Source organism: Labrus mixtus, chromosome 10 (assembly GCF_963584025.1).
Source record: "Labrus mixtus chromosome 10, fLabMix1.1, whole genome shotgun sequence".
NCBI classification, from domain to species: domain Eukaryota; kingdom Metazoa; phylum Chordata; class Actinopteri; order Labriformes; family Labridae; genus Labrus; species Labrus mixtus.
In genome coordinates, this window is record NC_083621.1 from 26,078,389 (window position 1) to 26,095,774 (window position 17,386).

At 39.2% G+C, this 17,386-nt stretch overlaps 2 protein-coding genes across 2 annotated transcripts; one reads left to right on the plus strand and one right to left on the minus strand.

Moving 5' to 3' along the window:
- Positions 1-3,526: 3,526 nt before the first annotated feature.
- Positions 3,527-7,889, minus strand: sybl1 (synaptobrevin-like 1). Its single transcript, XM_061048892.1, has 8 exons — positions 7,710-7,889; positions 7,176-7,340; positions 6,382-6,439; positions 6,160-6,297; positions 5,896-5,986; positions 5,188-5,255; positions 4,967-5,059; positions 3,527-4,571 (listed from the first exon to the last, which is right to left on the minus strand). Exons 2-8 carry the CDS (start codon positions 7,319-7,321, stop codon positions 4,506-4,508), a joined length of 660 nt encoding a protein of 219 aa, XP_060904875.1. The 5' UTR covers positions 7,322-7,340; positions 7,710-7,889; the 3' UTR covers positions 3,527-4,505.
- A 557-nt stretch (positions 7,890-8,446) lies between these two features.
- polr1d (RNA polymerase I and III subunit D) lies at positions 8,447-13,325 on the plus strand. Its single transcript, XM_061048894.1, has 5 exons — positions 8,447-8,573; positions 9,209-9,306; positions 9,578-9,654; positions 11,189-11,271; positions 12,998-13,325. The coding sequence occupies exons 1-5, from the start codon at positions 8,535-8,537 to the stop codon at positions 13,043-13,045; spliced, it is 345 nt and encodes a 114-aa protein (XP_060904877.1). The 5' UTR covers positions 8,447-8,534; the 3' UTR covers positions 13,046-13,325.
- The last annotated feature ends 4,061 nt before the right edge of the window (positions 13,326-17,386 follow it).

Genomic DNA, 17,386 nt, shown 5'->3' on the forward strand with positions numbered 1-17,386 from the left:
GTGTGTTAAAAAATAACTGAGTTCAGAGCTATCTTGTTTGTGAAAGCACTGGACATTAGAAATACTACATGTAAAATTAGTCTTTAAAATGTTTTAAAACTGTCAATTTAATAATCTAAATGTCCCACCATAATTGATTTGTAAAGTTTAAAGCAGGCCTTACGCACAACACAACTGCTGATAAGAAGTATTTGAGTAGTTCTGCTCTTATCAACACAGCAAAAAGGACAAATCTAAATGAATACGTTTATTTAACAGCAACAGGAAGAACACACCTTATTGTGCAATACAGCCTGTGTGGTCAAATTAAATAACCTGCCTTAGTCAACTCCAGTGCACATTGACCCTAAGAGTAAAGTACCCTGCCAATGCCACTACAGTACTTTCCACACAAAACACACTCAGTAAAGTAATATTGCATGATAAATAAATGTGAAAAGATGTTTAGGGGAATTATGTTAAAGTACAACTTCACGCACCTGACATGACCTGACATTTGGTAAAAACAAAACCAAGTAAATCAAGCCACAAAACTACACCATTTAAAAAGCAAGATGCAGCAAAACATTTGTTTACAAAAATAATCAACACTTACCTTTCAATTGAAAAAAAACAATCAGGTATAATCTGAACAAACAGATGCAAGTACTCCATTACAGGCTGAGGTTAGGAAGAAAATGCCCCCACATTCAGTTGTTTCCCACTGTTTATCAAGTCAGAGATCAGTCTGTTTTTGCATGTTCAGCCGGCTCCTTTACCCCCTCAAAGACAATCCCATTACTGCTTTCCTTCCATAGCTAAATCCAGCCTACTAGGCAGGCAGAGGTGTGCAAGCATTCTTCAACCAGTCACTGCAATTGTCCAACCACACCTCCCCCCTAGAGTTCAGAGTCAACCTGGATCAGTACCATCACAGCCTGAATGATGGTGCTCTCTGTGCAGCCTGCACTCTCTACTCCAAGGGGTAACGTGACCAAGTCCAGCAAGCTGACTGCAGCAGTGGATCAGCGTTTTTTCCCAATCAGACAATTGTGCCAGACACCATCAGTGTGTTGGCTGTACACTCCCCAGTGCAGGCATCAAGGTCCAGTTTAACCTTTAACAAGTCTGGAGCTCCACTGCAAAGTTTACAGAGGGAACGAGTGAGGAAGAAAGTAACATGTCACCCTATTCATGCCGATCCCTGTGCAGGAGGAGTGGCTATGGCCTGCCAGGCTGAGTTGGCATTCACTGTTGCTAAGCAGCCAAAGTCCTTCTTTTATGAGGGAATGGATCAGGCGGCTTTTTAGGAAAGGATAAGTGAACAGTGGAGTAGAATGGCAGGAGGCCTATATAGGTGCAGGAGATTACTCCTAGATTGCAAAATGCGTTTTAATGCTGCTTATGACTTCTCCAACGTACTACAGTCAGTGTCACTGTTTGATATTGAACACAGAAAGCAAACAAAAAGATGACACCTGATCCTGACTCTGCAGCAGTGGTGTGACACCTGAGTCTAAGACCCTTAAGTCACATGCTATTTCTGCTTAATCTATACAAGGCCCCTGACCCTGGGAACTACAGTCTAATCTTAACTACAGACAAGATGTAAATCATGGTATAGAGCAGGCTTATATTCCCAGAAGTATTAGTCCTGAAACAAGCAAAATCGTATTTACCGGATATAGTTCTGCAGTCACAGCACATAAACCTTGGTCTTCAAGTATCAATGTAAACAAAAGACAAAGACAAAATGTCAATTTTCAACAGAATTTTAAAAAGGAAGCTTGACGTCTCTACAGACCAGAAGTGAAACCACAGGGATGCATAGTGCAGCCTAAAAAGTTTACACTCTAAAAGCATAAACAATTATTATCAACAGTTCTGTTTGATAAGGCGTCATTAATTACTCTGTTTTTCAGTAGAGACAAAAAAGTCCATGTTACAGGCTTCACATTGAGTCAAACAGTTAAAACTGAAAGTGGTTTAAACTGAACAATATGTCTATTTCTTATGGGCACAGTGCAGAAAGCTTCAAATGGCCTTTCCATTGGTGGTAGGACATATCAGTGTCATCTAATGAGCCATTCTGAGAAGCAATCAAAAGGCCTGGGCTGGCACAGAGCTCCAGCAGGGCAGCAGGTCAAGCTTGGGGGATCCCACTCGGCATACCGCAGGGACAAGGCGGTCCTCTGTAAAGCACAGGGGAAAAATTCACGGCAAACGGCCTAGGAAGAATAATAGCATCCTGTCTTTCAACAGACAGAATATCAGTCTGTTTGATGAAACAAAAAGGGCAAAAGCCATATAGTGAAAAACAAAGAGACTGAATGTCAGATGTGTCCGGAGCTGTAGGCCTATAACTACAAAATTATAGTCAAGTAGCCTGCACATCATTTGTGAGGCATTTCCAGAGGGTTGTGGGGGGCAGAAAACAACAACAACAACAACACAAAAACCAAACTTGCATAGTAAAGTGTGTCTTAACGCCAATATAACATGGATGGATGCTGGTGGATGTGGATTTCCTCTTTTCTCCTGGCTCCACTAACACATAAAGTCATTAGTCAAATAGTTTCTGATGAAAACACCAGGCAGGTTTCCTGCACCTGATAGGTAGATTATCCCAGTGTGCAGCCTCCTCTAGCCAGTTACGTCTATAATTAGATCAGCAGTAAACATAGTGTGCAGCTAAATGACTTAAGACGCAGACCTCTGGACCACTTGAAGGGATAGATTAAAACAATAAGATAACATGGAATTAAGTTGAATTATCGCGATGCAAGCTTGTGTTGACATTTTCAAAGTTACAAAACATCGCGAATTAATTACAATTAACCTCCAAGGGTTTGGTAGCAAACATTAATATTTATATAAAGGTTGAAACAAAATAACGACACACACAGCGGGGGAAACGGACAAAACAAACACTATTAACAAGTTTAGCTAACTTTAACTAGCTATCAGGCAAACGTTCATTTAGTTGGGAACAGATGAGCCAGAATGTTTTGTTACGTAAAGCTGCACGTAAACACGTCACTGAGTGGTACATCACTTATATGAGAGAAAACATACAGCCACACTTACCATGTGTCCGGCACCAGCGCAGACATTGAAAGGAGTTTATAAGAAGCACAGTTAATGATGAGCATTAAAAAATCAACAGTCTGGATTAACGGCTTGTACCTGTCATGGTCGCGAGCCCCGGCAGAAGCACGAGGCTGAGGTCCTAATGAGCAATTAGTTTCACCTGGCCATTTCCTTTTTCAGCATGACCTGAAAAAAACAACAACAACCTTCACATACGGTCGGATGTCTGTCAAAACAACATCCAGATAATATTGCAAGTCTTTGCATGAACTTTGACCCGATGAGATGATTTATCATCATCAGATGATTTATCATCTCATCTCTGATATGAACATTTAGTAATCAGTCAATGAAAGTGTATGTAATGCCTTCATCAGTTCTTCTTAAATCCATGAAAGGAGGAAAATATTAAAACCCAAAATAAAAATAAAATGCTATGCATTTGTAGGACCAACCATTGGATGCCATCAGTTTTTATTATTTCAAATTTTAATGTACAGTAATTAAATAATTACACGATGTTAAGTCATATGATGCAGGGAAGCAAATATGTACATTGTAAAAAGTGCATTGTGTTAACAGAAAGAACATATTGGGCACACTTAACATCGCAGAAGAGGAAAATGGTGAAAGAATACCCCCCCAAAAGTCAACAGGCGAGAAAGAGAAATTCTTAATAATTGGGCTTCATTTAAAGAACTGTTAGATGTTTTGAATCAGTAATATCAATCAGATTTACAATGTTTATTTGTATGATCATATCTGGTATTTTACAACATCTACTTTTTGAGTACACTTTTGTGCTAGGTGATGATTGAGACAGCATCAACACACACAGTATAGTGTATCAGCGTGGTCAAACATTAGTTTGTTAAATAACAGAAAGAGAACCCGTGATGTAAAGTCCTTCTTGATGAATCTGCAACACACTTTCCATGCTACCTACAGTTCAGGTCCCACATGTTTACAGGAAAAGTATAACAATAACAAACCAATTCTTTCTTTCTTTTCTGGTAAATTTCAGGTATCAGTCTCTTAACAGATCAATGACATAGATAGGTGCATGGCAGGGTATCACACATTGATACATCAGGCCACTGAGTGCATGAGACAGGATGAATATACCAGACTAGACAAGATTATTCTTCCACGTCATTTTTGTAGGCCACATGGCTGCTGTCCATAAGAGTGGGTATGAGGTGGCGCTCCCTTTTCCAGAAGTCAAGTCAATGTGCACACTATCAAAGAAGGGGCTAAGGAAGGAGGCAGCAGGAGGAGGAGCAGCATGTGTCTTCTGAGGATGTAGAAGCTGGAGAACAAAAAGAAGAATAGTTGCGTTTCCTTTTGGATCCATTGGCAGGCATATTTATACATGTGCTTCTCCCCCTCTTCCTTTGATCCTTTATATCTCTTTTTTTATTCCAACTCTGCTCTCATTATTTGACACACGAGGGCCAGCTGAGGCCCCCACAGGCAGCAGAGACGATAATGTAAAGGACCACCTGAAAAAATAAAAGACACAAAGTTGACATCCTGTAACACTTTTTCATTCATCACAGTGAGTCACACAGCTGCAACACAGAAGGAATTCATATAGTCAATGTCTACAATTCTGAAGAGGCTCTTCAGGAAAAAATCAATGCAGCAATGCGTTTTCAGTGAGATAACATGTGAAGTAAACTGCTAGAGTTTACAGGACTGCTGGTCATCTTCATAGCTGAAAATCAAAACTAGTAGCCAGGTGATTTTTTTATGTAAACAGAAAAAGGACTCTGTCCAACAAATGGTATTTTATCATTACACAGTCAGAGGAACAACCAAACCAGCTAAAGAACCATTACATTATTTTCCTCTACTTACTAACATTTGACCAATTACCATTTTTGTCCGTACTCACCAGGCACACCAGCACAATGAGACAGGTCAACTTGAGGTTCTTCATGCACATGGCTCGAGCCAGGTTACGACTTGTGGTCTTAAATGTGACCGACTACATGGGCAAAGGGAGAGAAAGTTACATCATGTGAATAAGTTTGCTAGATTACTGTCGAATGTGAACATGTAGACAAATCTAATGCATCAGAAAAACAAGTTGGATGAATGAATGATACAACTCACAGAATCAACCAGATTTTCTGTCTTGTCAATCAGTAACTCCAGCTTCTCTCCTCTCTGAGCAACCAAGTCTGTCAGAAGACACAAAGAGAGCCAGAGATCACTTCTGAGGCACAAAAGGTCATATCTAAGATTCCTACTTGGTATTGGAGACAGTTATCCTCATTGAAACATAGAATACATTTTCTGGCCAGAACATTTGCTTGGAGTCAAATAGCCAACAAATCCCAGGCACAGCAAACTGAATATGGAGCTGATGGATCCACAGGACTCTGGATTATTTAATTCAACTACATTTTTGATTGGTAAATGGACTTGGAGACTTGTGTAGTTTTCTGACTATTTAAAGGGCTTTCACACTATATGACACGTTCAACCACATTTACACACTGATGGCAGAGGCTGCTATGTAAAGTACCCAAACTGCCCGACAGGTGTAGCTGGTAGGTGTAGCAACGGGAGCACTAAAGATTTCAGTGTCTTGCCCAAGAGCACTTCAACATACCCCTGCAGGAGATGGGGATCGAACCCCCTACCTTACAACTGAGAGACAGCTGACTCAACCTCTGAGCCACAGGCACTCATGCTTAAATCAACTGGAAATAGAATTGCTCCCCTATCTCAGGGGCTCTAAATCAAAAAGATCTATAGCAGAAAGAGGTTCTTAAATGAAGTATCACTGTGCCTAAAGTAAAGTCACAAAAAGCTCACCTATGTTGCGGACCATAATGCCCTTCAGGTCATCCACTTGCATCTGAGTCTCAGTGACACGGTCTGATCCCCTTGGGTCTGAGTGGTGTTTCTATAAAAGAAACAAAATCAGAGAAAGTTCAGGAAAAGACAGAAATGAAAAAAAGATTGAATTACATGTTGTGATTATTAAAGCTGTGTGTGTTATAATTTGTCATGGCCCTTAGTTTTAAGTTAAAGAAAGTCACAGTGCCATGATGTTGCTCAGAGTCTTATCATACTCACCATCTGAGCTGCCAGTGTTGAGGAGAACTCACTGTTCATGGCGTAAGGCAGGGCTGTTTGTGCTCGCGACCCGTACGTCGTCTGGAAACGCTTCTTGACTTCACTGAGGAAGCTGAATGCACGAGACCTCTCAAAGTCCTTCAAGGCAAAGTTTAAAACATCCATCACTCAACATCCCACTAACACCAACAACAGAAAAAACAGAGCTATCTTTATACTTACATCGTCAGTGATACACAGATATATGATTCTGTCATGGCAGATGTAATGAAAGAGATAGCTGAAAAAGAAAATGAAAAGTGTGAACAAAAAAAGCAATCAGTTTGATAGAGCACTGAATGTCCAGAGAAGCAGTAAGTACAGGTTAAAAATGGGCTGTAACTCTACATGATACTGATATTTCCCACTCTGAACTGCCAAGATTTTAAAACAAGAAGACATTGTCTTGTGCCTCTGTGGCATGTGATACAACTTTATGGTTTCAGGTTACAGTCTCAGCTTGTGATTTTAGTCAAATACAGTTTACAATGTGTGCTAGAACTAAGATATCTGTTATAGTCTTAACAAACTAAGGACATTTTCAATTTCACCGATTAACAAAGTGTATTACACACTGTGATAATTACAGCATATGTTTACTTTTCTGTAAATTCTATTACCATATTAAATGAAGGTTTAAAAACTAGTCAGCGTAGACAGCTGTTTTTCTGGTTCACAAGTGTTGAAAAGTTTCTAAAAGTGCATAAAAAGGCCCGAGCAATATACATTTGGAAATAATAGGAGTTCATTACTTCAACTGTTTTCCCCCACATTACACTGAAATTCTCTTATGCTGATAAAGTTGTGATTTTCAAGTCAAGGTTGGAATGACAAGACATGTAGTTGACAAAAAAGGGAAATACTGACTCTAGGTCTGACTCTACATCTCCATCAGATCAGATGTATTTCAAATAGGACTCCACTTCTTTTTATGCGTTATACTTAGACCAAAGTGTGTTGTAGTGTGCAAGTCTTACCTTCCATGGCTGTAGGTCAGTTTGTTATTTTCTGATGGGATTTTGGCTAAGATCTGCTCGGTCACTTCCAGGAAGTTGCCACCACACCATGCATGCTTTGCCAGGATGGTGGTTCCACGAGCCACAACAGCAAACAGAATTGCCATAGCAACAGCAGTTTTTTTACTCTCTGACAACACAAGACGAGTAAAAGATGTTTCAGTGACAGAGCTGAAGACAAACAGCACTGAGGAACAGATCATGATTCAGGGGAAACAACTTGTTAAACGAGATGATAACTGTGAATTTGTTTAACAAGTTATTGGAGAATGAATAGCAGCCCTTGACCTATAACTGAGTTAGCTTCATGCTTCAGCTGTCACAAGACATGAAAACGAAAGCCAGATTAACGGTAGCAGTAAAACGACAGACCCGCTAGGTTGGCTAATAATGTTGTTAACAATATTCATAACAACGGTATGAAGGTAGCTGTAACGACAACTGTTTATCGTCTCTAGCAACAAAGGTCACACATTCAGCAGCAATATTGAACACCAATCCAAATACCTCAATGTGTCAGCGCTGTTCAAATGAGCTCATTTGGCACAAATTCCAACATCTAAAGAGATTCCCTCTGCTAGCAAGCTAGCTAATCCTTTTCGACTGACTTCTGCTGTGCAAACCTCCAAACCGGAAATACGTCACTCTCCTGCTAGGTAATGTAGTTGTCTCTACGTTGCGTAGCCTAATATTTAATTAATTATTTAATTATTAATATAAATATTTAATTATTTTAGCCGTAATATTTACAGTCTATGTGCGTAGCATACGTATCCTAATGTAGAATCATTTTATAGAACTAGGTTTTTTCATTTCCTGTATGTCACTGTTATCGTCACATGTTTTCCTACGTCACCGTATGGAGGCCGCTCATATTAAAGTGGGTTAATTCAGCCCTTGCGAGTTTCTTAAAGGCAACTTAACTGCCATTGTTATGATTCAGTAGATGACCAAAAGTTTTTTTTTTTGTTTTAGAGTAACTTAAGTGTGTCAGCTGCTCAATATTTGGAAGTCTCTGGAGTGGACCAGCAGCTGTCAAGTACAAACAAAAGTCAAGCAATGGCATGTTCCTGAGACTAGGCTATCAATTTTTAGATATTGGGCAAAAATGATTTTAACTTTCAACTTTTAACTTTCAAACAAAAGTATGGACAATATTTATGTAGAAATATTTACTGACAGACCACACACCCTGCCTGTGTGTGTTATTTTACAACCACACAAGGATCGTGAGCAGCAGCAGTGGGCTGATCGCCTGTCAGACAGCGACGAGGAAACACTACCCCACGACTCCACTGAACTACAATCAGAATGTGAAGCATGGCCGGTGAAGGCGAAAAGAAGCCAGTGCTGGAAATGGTTAGTATTAAAATGTCTTAGACTTTTCCCAGTCGGTATAAATCTTTATAGTTACGCTATGAAAAAAAAGTATGTTTGTAAGGAACCTGTTCAGCTGGAAACCTTTTTGACCGTCTCTTAACTCCTTACGTGGGCAACATGGCTACTGAAGCTAGCAAAACACAACCACGTGAAATCGTATCTACCTTTAAAGCTGAAGTCTTTATTGAAGTCTCATCTATAAACGTATAAAATGTGTCTTTTTATGTAAAGCTATGGTTTACGGCTTCTGAAACGTTACTTACCTTACCTACTTCGTTGAATAGCTGACGGGTTTTCCCACAGGGGGGCAGCAGTACTCAAACAGACCCCAGTGCTGCTCAATATATTGAACTGTATGAGGGACAGAAAATGACTAAAGTGTAAATAAATAAATAAATGTTGGGAGAAATGCATACAAGAATGTATAAATAATTAAATAAATGCATCAATATATAAATAGAACTGATGCTTGCCATATAGTGAGATAATAAGTATTGCATGCATTAAAAATCAGTCTCCCCCCTCACTCATGTATCCTGAAGGAATGAGGGAAGGTCTCTATAGAGTGGGATTTGATGTGTGGTGTAATAATAAGTGATTGTTTTGTGTTTCAGGTCCAGGCCGATGGTGCTGATGAAGGCTGTGTGACATTTGTGCTGCATGATGAAGACCATACACTGGGCAACTCCCTCAGATATATGATTATGAAGACGTCAGTTTCACGTTTTGTTCTCTAACTTCAGCTGAAGTAGACTTTTTAAATCTCAATTTCTCTTCCATTTCTTTGATACCCTTCTGACTATTTTAATAATCAAATCCTAAGATAATTATCTGCTCATTGTTTTTCTTCCTAGTCTGTTATGGTCTACTGGGATCAGTTGATATTGGAAAGATTGTAATAACACTGAAACAGCTCCACCCATTTGAAGCAAAACATTGATGATAATCTCCATTGTTGCTATCATCTCTCTGTTTTCCATCAGTGTGGATGTGGATTTCTGTGGCTACACCATCACTCATCCCTCTGAGAGCAAGATCAACTTTCGCATTCAGACACGAGGTGAGAGACACCCTGTAACTCCCAGCATCTTTTTTTCCTCTCTCTTCTTGCATTCCAGGTCAGTTTATCCGTGCGTTCATGCAGTGGACATCTAGAGAGTCAACATTTAGTGGTTATAAAACAGAGGAAACATGCTGATTGGAGTCTGGTGCGTTCAATTTGACCACTCAACCAAACAAGAAGAGCTGGTGGAACAGAAACATCTGTCATCAGCTCTGGTCAAATTGCCCTAAAAACATCAGCTTCATCACATGAAAGACTGAGATAACAGATAGTTTTTTTTTGTTGTTCAAACTAAGGATTGGGATGCTTGTGGGACATCAAGAAACAACAATTACCTTTGAGGCTTAAGGAAAAACCCTGCTCTCCTCTGTGTTTTCAGATAATCTGTTATATATGTTTCTTTGTAGTTTATATTTTCCTCCATGACAACAGTGAAAATCCATTTCTGTAGGGAGAGGAAGAACAAGACTGATATTGACAGTGCTCTTACTTCATATTATTTGTATTACATTATTTGATTAATCAACTAGATGGTAATAAAAAGCTGGTCAAACATAGTCGTGTTTAGATTCAGTGCTCTCTTCTGAAAAAGATACTAAGTATGCAGTTTGTAATGAGAAACTTAAAGTAGGGTTAAGTGAAGATGGAAAAAAAAGACTCTCTGAGCGATGAGTGCTTGTTTTGACCCAGGTTCCTTTTAGCAAAGCAAATTGTCGACCATTGTTTACACTCAAATCAGATTTAACTGGCGGGGATTCATGGGAGTTCTCTCTGCTATCCCCCCCACACACCCCCCAATCAAATCAAACTCTGCGTTGACCGCAGTGAAGACGCAGGGCGAAACCGACCTGAGGGAGAGAATATGTTTACTGACAATGTATCCAAGTATAATTTACATGACGTTTTTATCACAGCAGCACATACAGTAACAGTACAGCAGCTTTCAGAAGCAGCTCCCTCTTCCTTATGCAGTGGTCTTTGACATAACATTTGGTGTTTCCACGGCAACGATAAACATTTCGGCTCTATCATGGCAGCCGCCGCAACAAGACACGTCCCATAATAACTATAACATTTTTGATTTCTCTGGCTTTGATAACTGTTGGAAAAGTTGTATGTAAATATGTAAATGTAAATACTCAACAAAAAAATATTCATAACGTGGGTTTAGTCCATTTTTTAATTAATTTAGATATTTTATGCAAACATTCTAACAAAGGTCTACATATTGTACGTTTAAATTTAGGTCATACGGTACTTTTCACAGGCTTTTTGATAAGTGAGTGAGAGGAAATGAATCTGTTATGATTAGAAATATTAGAAAACAATTTGAGAAACCTGAACATCATCTTGCTGTTGCTTGCTCTGTTGTTACTCTGAGAGCCCTCAACATGGCTGCTGCCATCATCAGTAAATACAACATTATAAGTGTTCAATTCAACTGTACAGGGCCAACACAGCTGCTTCTGGAGCAGGACGACAACTCAATATGTCCCAGTAACATTTCAGGTGCACCTTTTGTCTGTTTCAGGGGGACTTCCTGCCACAGAGCCGCTGCGGAGGGGTCTGAATGAGCTCAATGATGTTTGTCAACATGTTCTCAACACCTTTCAGGTAAGCCTCTAGGTCTGTTTGGGGCCCTTTTTTTTTTTTTTTTTACAGCTTCTCATCAGGAAACAATGTTCAGTAGTCATTAAGTATTGATTTTAAGGCTTAGCTGTTCATTCAGTTTATTATAAATGTAATATAGTGACCACATCATCTCTTAAAAACCACCTGCCACTTGCAAAGAACTCGACATTTATAACAGTATATTTTACTATAAAGCTACCCCATGCCACGATTTAAGATAAACATAAGATTCCACTATGAGCAAGCATGATCATTCAATTAAAATACAAAAAGTCTTCTGTAAATTAGTTCAAAAATGATTTTTGTTGTATTATTCCATTAGCTTTCTGTGGTGTTATATTTCATGGAGTCAATATGGCCGTTTGTAAATATGTGTGTGGACAGAGACAAATAAGTCAGCACACTAAATGTCCTAGCGTACACAGATGAAGGCCTACTGTTGAAACGCATCCGTTGTTTTGTACGCTGCTCTTGCCCAGATAAAAAGCTACTTCAAGGACACCTGGAACTTTATTCATTGTCACGTGTGCTGCTTTTTTGGCTGTTTAAATATGTGTGTGGACTCTCCAGCTACAAACTAAATGAAAGTGCTATTTGTCAGAAATGATGATCAACTGTGTTTTAATTGATTTTAATATCATGAAAATACTTCAGTATGTTTTGTGATGAAGCAGTTGGCATTCTTTGACACTTGTTGAGATGTTTTGGTGACATTGAAGGACAACAGGGACACAGGAAACTAAAACCCTTTAATCTCTGGCCTAAAGGTCTGGACTTCAACAGCTCTGGTTGAATAGATGTAGAAGTATGTGGTGATTTGCACAGGCATAGAGCAAGTCCTAATTACATCGATCAAATATGAGGTATTAGTAGGAAAAACAACCTTTTTCTAAACTGATACAGTTAAGGTTGTAAATGGACTTGAGCTTCTTTAGTGCTTGTCTAGTCCTCTGACTATTCAAAGTGCTTTTACACCGCAGGTCACACCTACACATTCACACACTGATGGTAGAGGTTGCTGTGTAAAGTGACCATCAGAAGTAATTAATCCCACACATTCATACGCTGCAGACAAAGCAGCAGGAGCAACTTAGGGTAAAATGTGTTGCAGGAGCTGGGAATCAAACTCCCAACCCTTTGGCTGAGAGACGATTGACTCTACCACAGAGCCACTAATCTAATCTAATCTAATCTAATCTTTTCCATTTAAAAATGTGAAGAAGTCAATAATTCAAAAATAAGGTGGTGTGATAGAGCCACTCATCAATGTGTCACAAAGTGTCTCAGTGTTAGGATTTGTGTAAGGTACACGATGGAACACATTCAAACCCAGATTTTTCCAGTTTACAGACAATTCACACGTTTACATTTTCATTTGATTCACGACCAACATCCAGTTTATCCTTGGCAGTAGTGAAAGCTGGAGAAGTGAGCAGGAAGTGTGATCTGTGATTCTCCTCTGTCAGCAGTCTGCAACTTCTTCCATGCTGCAGGGTCTCATATCCCGCGAGTATGAAAAGCAAGCAAACATAATTTCCACACATGGACGGATATTATTTTCATGCAGGATACAGGAAGAACCTTGGATCCTCTGCTTGGCTCACTATAGAAGCACTACGTTGACAGAAACATCAGCCAGCACTGATTTAACACTCCCCACACACTCACAACTCGACTTCTTACTACATGTTTTTTTATTTTGTTCCAGGCAAGAGTTAATGAATTCAAAGATGGTCTGGAGCAACCCATGGAATGAGGAGCATGACATATGTGTGCCAATAAAGCTGTCAAGACACACTTTGTAAAAACTAACGATGTCATGTGGATTTGTCCTCTTTTTTTTATATCTACTACTTAGAGAAGGAAAAGTTCTCCTTAAAATAGTTCAATCGAATTCCAATCCGAGTATTTGTACATTTTTTTTATAAGATGTCAAATTGATGTTTCATTGTTGTGCATGATAAATGTTTATCAGCCCCATGCTGATTATTCCCACGTTTTTGGAAGGAGTAATAAAAGACAGTTAAGACATGAAACTTGGCCAGCAAGACTTTCATTTCCTTCCCTATTTTAATTTCATGAAACGACTTCCAGAGAACAGCACTCATGCATTATTACCATAACAAGGATGTCCAAATCTAAAGTGATGACTCTGGAGGACCAAATTGCTCTCATCTGTCTTTGAGGCGATGTTCGAGGTGTAAAGGAAGAAGAAAGTCCTTATTAGCAGAGGAATGTGTCGAGAGGGATTTCATGAAGTGGCAGGAAGACGGAGAGGAAAGATGAGGGAAACCAAGGGTAAATAATGAGGTCAAAGTTATTTGAGGTCACTGGTCTCTCTGCTAGTCACATGTTTATGCTTGGGCCACATCGGCTGGTACAGAACAAAATGTTGGCAAAAACAGCCTCTTACCATGACTCTAATTTAACAGACCACGTGTGGCTATTATGGGAAACAGGAGCTAATCAAGAACACCACATCAGTAAATGTTTTTTATATAAATAATAAGTAAATAACCTTTTAAAACAATATTTGAAATTGGAAATCTGTTATGTGTAAATCTCAGAGCAAAGTGAGAAACACAGAAAAATAAGAACGTCCGTTGCACCACAATATGTTTCAAAGTGAACTTAATTACTTCAAACCAGCCACCATGTCAGCGTCTGAAAGAGAGAATTTATTCTATCTAATAAAAAAACACATCAGGGGTGAGCTCACCACTTGAATGTTGTGTGCACTGAATGATTTATTCATAGTGGCACACACACACTGAAGCCCCGCTGTCATTAAATTAACCAGAAAATAATCTTTAGTACTGCGCCATCATGATTGATGTGTTCCTGTTGCAGTTGTCACTGCCATAGAGCTCAGAGTTTGTGTTATTGAGTGGTTAAGGCCCTTGCTCATAAACAAGTTTGATTTGAAACATATGAACTTAGGTCTACGTTTGGTTCAGCAGGTCAAAGGTTAAATCCTCCAAACCCTCCAATAGCTGGTTTATCTCTTTAGATTTTATTTTCATGTTCTTTGTAAAGCTGTCATCCATGCATTTTTGCTTTATGGATCAAATGCATGTAATGTTCTGAGGGTTTTATTTAAACTGCTTTGAGGTTTACTGAAGCAAACATGAAGATGTTTTATTTTCATCCTCTGTGGACAAAGTGTCTTGTCCTGCAGTACCTGTCCAGGATAAATCTACTGCTCTGTTTTCTCTGACGTTCTGCTCACTGTGAAGTTTTACCAGATAAATGTTGATAAAAGCTCTTTCAGTCAGTTGAATCTGACCCAGTGACAGCAGTGACATGCATTCAAAAGAACCATAAATGTGGTGCTTTCATTTTCGTTAGTGGGTCGTAAAAAGTTGTTATAAAACAAGTCAGTTTCATCAAACTTAATGTGAGGAATCCTCATATTAAGTTTAATGCAGCATGCATTTGACCTGATCGTTGCTGTGATGAACTACTGAGGCCACTTCTGTGAGGTCTGAGAGAGACGTCAAAGGGAAAAAAAAAAAGAGTACCAAACCATTTTCTGCAGCAGTGCTCATGTCTTCTAACATCAACAGGAAACCTCAAAATCCACGAATACCTCTGAAGCAAACTGAGAAGGTAAGGTAGCCTCTCATTATCAGGTTGGCTTTTTTCCAAGAAACATTTTTACTGGGTGAAAAAAAAACATGTCACATGGATGTTTGTAAAAGATCTTTCCTGATAGTTGATCAGCAGTTATCTGTGAACTGGCTTCTGGGAACTGGCCCCCTGAAACTAATGCAGTTTAAGCAATCATCCCAAACAGGAAAACACTGAAAAAAAAAAAAGGTCATATGACATGTTTTTCCTTGGATGATCTTTCCAGGAAATGAGATGCTAACCAAATGTCACCTTAAATAGTGGTAGAGTAATGACAGGTGACATCATATTCAACCTTTGTAAATAACACAACCTTTTTATGTTCACCGCCGTCAACAGTGCCAGTGTCTTATACCACAGCTCATCTCTGATTTTAAAGGATTAGTCGAGGTTTTTTATTTTTAAGTGTTCAACGGACCTCATACACTGATACACAAGACTTTCAGAAAATTTTCGATCGCTTGAAGCAAAGTCTGAAGACTCTAAAAATCACAGAGGAGGCTACATAAAGGTGCGCTGTGTAGTTTTCTTGCACACATCTCTTTTTTTTTTTTTCATGTTTAGCCTCGCTCACCTACAAAGCAGTGTATTCTGGAGCCTTCATCAATATATTTGGTGCATTTTCTTCCTCATGAAAAAATCTGAGAACCGCCCCAATGCCAACCAATCATTATCACACTCTGACAACAAGGTGGCCTATTTAAACTATTCTGCCTCTCACTCCTCCTGCATCACACCTCCTCTGCTTCTTGATGGTGGATTGCTGCATATCTTGGGGTATTACTGCCACACCTCCTATAATGCAATAATAATAGTGTAACACTATTGCGATAGGAATGTGTACCACGGGCTGGAGCATATCCAGGCTGTGATTGGCCCAGAGGGGACAGTCACTCCACAGGCACCAATTAACCTAATGAATATGTCTTTTGGGGCGGGGGAGCTGGAGCAAGGGGACCCACGCACACAGCCACCACGGACAACTTAAATCGATATAATAAAGCGACCCGCTGCCAGCAGATTTGAAACAGAACCTGTCCTGCTGTGAGGTTACCGACACTTCACCCTGCCGCCAACCTCGACTTTTGTCAGTTATTATGAGAATACATTATTAGAGACCAGAAACGACCTTAAATAACATCCACAGTATGTATAAAGCTTAAACAAACTAATACTTTAATATTGTATTTACAACCATAGCTTGGAGGTTTCCTTCCTACAGACAGGCACAGGGCGTCTCACATCTTCTCGTACACAGTTACTTTAACATGGATGATGACATATAGCTTTGCATTGAGTTTATAATATACATACAGAATCATTTCTACGATACAAATATTTGTATGTGAATGCAGCATCTATAGATGAGGCATGATAGTCTGGTATCAGGGGAGTTCTGGTTTAGGGCTGTTTATAGTCCAAGTAGTGTTTTTTTTTTTTAGTTTCAGAAGAATTTGGTTTCAAGCAGGACACTGTCTGAGAGGACACCGGAAGAATCTGAGCACATCGGCTGAAATGTAAGCCAGGAACCCAATTTGACATCTGGAGTCGCTCGCAGGACTGTAAACAATGACTATCACACAGAGAAGAGAGTTCTGGCATGGATATCTGTAATTGGGATATCGTCAGACAAAACTGGTAACCCCACAAAATTGGCCATTTCCTCAACAGGCTTAATTGTTGTCAGCAGTATCAAATGAGTTCTGAGATTGGATGCTACATGATGAACCAATAAGAGTGTTATTACAAACCCTTATTCACTTATATAGTATATTACATTCAAAATAGTATTAAAATGCTTCAGGGTAAAAATAAACACTTTCAATTCTAAACACAAATGTGGCTTCAAAAGAATATGTCAGTTTTACATAACCATAATACAGAGACATTTCCTCTGAGTGTTTTCACCCCTCATGTCATTTTTCATTCAAATAAAATCACTCTCTCTAAAATGTCGTTCAGACACGTATCACTTAAGAGAACTTTTATTACATTCAAAGCAAACAAAGGATATACCTAAATAACTTTTATAACCATTATGTAGAAAAAGAAATCTTCAAACCTCCACTAAAATATAAATTCTTAAGAACAACCAGCTGCACAGGATTGTGGTCCTTCCTTCCTTAAAGCTTGCAAGTGGATCAACTTCAGAAAATGTATTCCTTAAGCAGCTGTAAGAAGTTGTTTCTGGAGTAATTTCCTGCCACAGGAACATCTTTGTAACAGGACCAGTGAGGAGTGATGGAGGTGAAATGTTTGGAATCATAAATAGATACCTCATGTGGTGTGTGTGGAGTAGAGTGTTTCGTGATATTTTCTTAGAAAAATAGAAGCTACACCGTCACATGTGAGGGTGAGCGTAACATTCTTTATCCAAAGTGGAAACCATGTATAACAGCATAAGCACTGCACAAATAATAAAGGTTGAATAGTGACCTTCTCTGTGTAGCATGATGGGAATCATCTG

What these genes read in the sequence shown, in the direction of transcription:
- polr1d (XM_061048894.1), top strand. Translation starts at nt 8,535, where the DNA reads ATGGCCGGTGAAGGCGAAAAGAAGCCAGTGCTGGAAATG. An exon ending in AGATATATGATTATGAAGAC is followed by an intron (nt 9,307 to 9,577) that starts GTCAGTTTCACG and finishes GTTTTCCATCAG; the next exon opens with TGTGGATGTGGATTTCTGTG. An exon ending in CTTTCGCATTCAGACACGAG is followed by an intron (nt 9,655 to 11,188) that starts GTGAGAGACACC and finishes TGTCTGTTTCAG; the next exon opens with GGGGACTTCCTGCCACAGAG.
- sybl1 (XM_061048892.1), bottom strand. Translation starts at nt 7,321, where the DNA reads ATGGCAATTCTGTTTGCTGTTGTGGCTCGTGGAACCACCATCCTGGCA. An exon ending in CATTATGGTCCGCAACATAG is followed by an intron (nt 5,256 to 5,895) that starts GTGAGCTTTTTG and finishes GTCTTCTGACAG; the next exon opens with ACTTGGTTGCTCAGAGAGGA. An exon ending in TCATTGTGCTGGTGTGCCTG is followed by an intron (nt 4,572 to 4,966) that starts GTGAGTACGGAC and finishes TTATTTTTTCAG; the next exon opens with GTGGTCCTTTACATTATCGT.